The sequence below is a fragment of the Oncorhynchus mykiss genome, chromosome 15 (assembly GCF_013265735.2).
Source record: "Oncorhynchus mykiss isolate Arlee chromosome 15, USDA_OmykA_1.1, whole genome shotgun sequence".
Taxonomy (NCBI): Eukaryota; Metazoa; Chordata; class Actinopteri; order Salmoniformes; family Salmonidae; genus Oncorhynchus; species Oncorhynchus mykiss.
The window spans coordinates 30,517,348-30,522,516 of record NC_048579.1 but is presented as its reverse complement, the minus strand read 5'-3'; the positions used below and the strand labels follow the sequence as shown (position 1 = coordinate 30,522,516).

Genomic DNA, 5,169 nt, shown 5'->3' with positions numbered 1-5,169 from the left:
CAACTCCGTGTTGTAATTTCATTTAAACATATTAGCCTAGGCCTATAGATAGATATTCGCTGATGAATATATTCTGTATGTCATACCAGCAGTTTTTCATAAAGGCAATCATCTTGAATCAATAGACGGCATTTTGAAGTGATAGGCTACTGCTTCTCTGATTCGGCACAGTTCTGTTTCATAAAAAGTTCTCACTTGAACTTTAAGGCAAAGTGTGTTCAGTTTGGTGGGTTTTAATTCACACACACTTTTCCCAGATACACAACAAAACAATTAAAAGGCAAAAGTCCACAATTTGGTATGGATACAGTCTAAAACTTAGCTCGATCATACTCTCGTCGACAAAAAAAAAAAAAAAGTTTATAAACACAGTTATTTGCCCAAGTATAACAAATTGCAGCTTTCATGCAAAGGCCCCATAAACCAATTTCATTCACGAAAAGAAGTTATTGCAAGATAAAGAAGCCGTGTAAAAACCTCAGAAGTCTACTCTAAAGCAACACCGGTCATTGGATAGATTTTTCTTCTTCTCTCAATATAATCTATATAAATACACATATGAAGTCCTTTCAACAACAATAAAAGAGATTTTCAACAATTGTTATACAGTCACTAACGATTTCGCCTGTTTAATGATATATATGGATATGTATATGAAATAAAAATGTATATAGAGAAAGAGTTCCATGGGATGTATATAGACCATATGTTCCGATACCTTGTGTCTACTTTTGATAAAATAGACCTATAATACTTTCAGCCAAGAGTGCACGAAACGTTTTGTCATCATTGTCATTATGCTACAGAGTTGTCTCTCGCGTTATAGGCAGCATTATAATAATTCAAAACATTTTGCTACAAAATATGATTTATATTGCTCTTCAAAAACTATGTATAGAGGCCTCGGGTGCATTGATATAACACAGAACACGCTAATTGTTTATGGAAATGAACTTATTCATGAACTTATCCTACGTATTAGCAATTTAGGTGTTCTGTCTGCTAACCAAAACATTGCTAATCAATCACTTCTGTGATAATACGAATTTTCGAAAAAATAGTATCAAAATCCATCTACTTTTCAATTAAGTCTGCACAGCACTGACACTCAAAAACCCTTGCTATGTCCTTTTTACACTAAACTCAACCCCAATAAAACCATAACAACCATGGAAATAAAATATCTTGTCAGCAAATTTATTAAGATTCACAGTTGCCTGGATGCAGCAGAAAATATTCTTTGGACTTAAGCAGGTTGTTTTTCACTTCACTGACAGATCTCAACGTCAAGTGCCAGTTTAAAGCGCTATAATGTAAAAATCGAAAATGAATAGCAATATAAAATGAAGCGTATAAGAAGCATTTGTACTTTTCCTGGAAGAAAAACGACACACGTTACAAGAGATTGAAAACATACATTTTTTACAACATATTTTCATAGACATGATATTGCAGAAATATCTATATATATTGATCAATTTATGCTGGTATATTCTATACACTGGCCCTTTATTCGGTGAAATTATTGCATTGTTATCTGTATCTCGAAATCAATCGCTGTCTGATTTGTCATCTTTTGACGTCGTAGCATGATTGTACAGTCCCTGTGCCATCAGGTGCAGGGCTAGGGTGTTTTTTGCGCCCGTGGCCTTCTTGATTTTTGCCCTTTTGTTCTGGAACCAGATTTTGATTTGAGATTCGTTAAGACCGAGTTCTTGGGCCAAGGCCTGTCGCCTCTGTTCGGTCAAATACCGGTTCGTTTGAAACTCGGTTTTTAGTCTTTGAAGCTGTTCAGCTGTGAAGGCCGTCCTTGGTCGCTTGTCCTCTTTGCTGGCGGTTTTCTTCTTTGGTTTTCGAGATCTCGGTCCTGTGTTTAAAAATATATATATTATTAGCCAAAACCAATCATAATATGAAATGTGAAAGCTTAGTGTAGCCTAGGCTGTAAGTGTCCCAGTTACTATGATTGTAGTAATGAATTCGTTAATTTAGGCCCTACTTATGTATTAATTATTGCGCTGTAGGTAGGCCAATAAATAACCCATTTGCTACGTAATGCAAAATATGAATTTGAGTGTCATTTGGTAATTTCAACGCACACTAATCCATATTACACAATAATTGTCAAAATAGTTAGAAATGAAACCGTAGTTCCGCACTTCTATAGGCTACTTAGACTACAACCATGTATTGGAAGAGATATAGAGAGCTAATAGGCTACTGATGGAGTATGTCGGAGTTTGTTATGGTCATTGGAGGAATTGCTGAGAAGGCCTGAAATATATCAACACAACTGGAATGCCCGTCTGAAATTGAAATACTGAATAATATAAAATATATTTTTCGTAAATAATTGATTTCTAAGACCGCCTTTCTACTTTCATATACAGTAGAGGCAATAGCCTATAGGCTTGTTGATGTTATCTAGTGGAATACATCGTAGCAGGTTTCTGAATTCGGTCTTTGGCTGTTGCAAAATACTATTCCAAGTTTACACTTTTGGTGGGTAAGCATGATTGGTTGTATTTGAATATTTGTTTAATAAAAATAAACATTGACCTCAGCATTGATGGTTTTATTTGGGCTTAATTGTTTTGAGTCCTAGGCCTACAAGATCGTCAGCCCAAACGATTTGATGAAAAAGTGGTGACATCTGTTTGGGTAAGTAGGCCTGGTCGACAATCAAATAAATACTATTTAATACATTTGGAGCTCGCTGGAAATGATAAAACGACGTAAAACGTTTTAAGATAGGCAGCCAATGGGGATGCCATCGAATAATAGTGCACTCCATGCAACGAACGTTACGTAATGCATGAGAACATTTTGTACAATACGATTTTTGGAATAAGTACTATATAGAATAGTGATGGAAACGTTCATGTTTACTGTGCTAAATAGGCTAAATATTTAGAGACCAAGACAGCTCCATTGCGAAAACTCATGCATAAACAAAAACAGTGGATTTGCACGACAGAATTATCGAGGAAAAGTATGCTATTAAGTCGTTAAACATTTTTTTTGGACATTCAAGAATTATATGGAGGACGATTATTGCTTTGGTTATATGCGCGCAGATGTTTATAGTAACCTATAAACTAGTAATAGTAACCTAGTAGTTATTTGGCTATGATCTAGCCCCAAACTAGCATATTCTTATTATGGGGTTATAATCTAAAATACAATTCGTGGGAGGCTATTCCAAAATGACTTCAACAATGTTGTTGGCTGATAGCCTATTTTGAAATATATATTTATTTACAATTCGATTCATTCATCCATTCATGTTACTAGGCTATTTATCCCGCACCCTTAGGCTACATTAATGTGTAGACTTCCAATACCCCTGCGTTTAAACATTTCAGCTTTAAACCAGTGCAAGATGCTATTTTTAGCGCCTTAATTCGTTTTGAAATTGTTCCCTATATAGCTTTCGTGGATAATGATATCGTATGTAATGTTTTTATTGTTATTTTTATGTTTGCACGGACATATTTAGAATATTTTGCAAGGTTAAACCTTATATTTTCAATTTTCATGTCGTAAAAGAGGCGTACACTGTTTGCCCTCCTTTCCATATAGAACTCGGTCGAGGCGTTTGAGGTCAGTGTTACAACCGGTTGGGGCATTTCAGGATACAAAGACGAGGGAAAAGAATCGTAGCCTACCTGATGATGGCCTGTCTGAGTATCTGGTGCAGTACACCCAAGCTGGCCAGAGCATAGGCTGTTTGGATGGTACATTTGAGCTGGCTTGAGAACTATCCGAGTCCGAGCTTAGGCACTGATCTCCATTCTCTCCGCGGGGTTTCAGGGGCTCTTCGGTCACTATTTCAGCCTTATTGGCCACGCCGCCTGGATGAGGAGTGGAAGTTCCTTCCGTTGGCACAGTACTCCCCACTTGCTCCGTTCTTGGAACAGCCGGGCTATGGTGCTCTCTGGTAACGTGACTATTTTCTTCTTGCTCTGTGTTGCCTTCTTTTTTCCGCCCAAAGTCCGGCCGTAAGATATTATCGATGAAGAAATTGGTGACTCGATGCGGGATCTGCTGAATGTTTCCCGGCGCTTGTAATAGGGGAAGTATCGCTCTGTTTGACTCATCCGCCGACACTTGACGTTCCTCATCTCTGTTGCTATGATCATTTTCTTCCATACTGATACACTTTCCAATGTTCTTTCTTTAACCCCTTTATTGCTCTCCCGCACCGAAATTAGCGCAATCCACTTCTATGTCACGCGTAGCTTTTTAAATGTTTGAATAAAGGTTTAAAAAATAAACTCAAATCTTGTTGAGTGTGCAGGACACCATGCAACCCTTTGCGATAGTGCCCACAGACAAAAACATCGTTTTGGTCATATATTCCCAAACTTGGCTATCCTATATTGTTGCACTGGATAGACACCATTTGTCATTTGGCCATCCAACTTGGTACTATCCGTTTTCAGTCTATCCAATACAAGTGCTTCAATGACTAAACTAAGGGTAAATAAAGAGGCTTCTAACTGATCCTGAAACACATTCACTCTTGAGTTTTGTTCTTATTTTCAATACGAGCCCCCAAGTGACGTTGCAGCAGTTATCCTCGACACGTGCCTTGGACCAATAGACTGGGAGATATTTTACCACATGACAGTGACTAGTGAGCGAATCGACAAACGTTCAGCCTCGCCTTTTTAAAGGAAAAGCGTTCTGAAATAAAACGAAATACCTACCCTAAATATATCTTATGTTTGATTTGACTATTATATTGGTGACTTTGTGTTGTAGTTGAAGGTTGCTGTTTTCAATTCACGCGTATTGCATGCGTAATGCATGCAGAATCTGGAAACGGTCAAGCGCCATTTCTTAAGAAGAATAATATTGAAATAGACTCATTCTAAAACGTTATTGTAAGATTGGGTAAAATATGGAGAGTCGGTTGCATTATACAACTATTTTGTTTGACAGATGAATAGCCTAGTAGTTGTCGAAGCTGTGTCCTAACCAACTAGGCTACTAAGAATAGTCTCTGCAACCAGAATTGGGTGGGGGATACCGGAGTCTGCATTGTACAACTATTTTGTTTCAGACAGATGAATAGCCTAGTAGTTGTCGAAGCTGTTTCCTAACCAACCAGGCTACTAAGAATAGTCTCTGCAACCAGAATTGGGTGGGGGATACCGGAGTCTA

The 5,169-nt window shown here is 37.6% G+C and overlaps 1 protein-coding gene across 1 annotated transcript; it reads right to left on the bottom strand.

Annotated features, from left to right (window-relative positions):
• Nucleotides 1–1,177: 1,177 nt before the first annotated feature.
• Nucleotides 1,178–4,521, bottom strand: en2a (engrailed homeobox 2a). The gene is made up of 2 exons (XM_021563022.2): nucleotides 3,669–4,521; nucleotides 1,178–1,867 (listed from the first exon to the last, which is right to left on the bottom strand). The coding sequence occupies exons 1-2, from the start codon at nucleotides 4,150–4,152 to the stop codon at nucleotides 1,551–1,553; spliced, it is 801 nt and encodes a 266-aa protein (XP_021418697.2). The 5' UTR covers nucleotides 4,153–4,521; the 3' UTR covers nucleotides 1,178–1,550.
• Nucleotides 4,522–5,169: the final 648 nt, after the last annotated feature.

Excerpts from the sequence above, each read along its gene's own strand:
- en2a (XM_021563022.2), bottom strand. The coding sequence starts at position 4,152 with ATGGAAGAAAATGATCATAGCAACAGAGATGAGGAACGTCAAGTGTCG. Across the intron at positions 1,868-3,668 it reads CTCAGACAGGCCATCATCAG|GACCGAGATCTCGAAAACCA; the intron begins GTAGGCTACGAT and ends TTTTAAACACAG.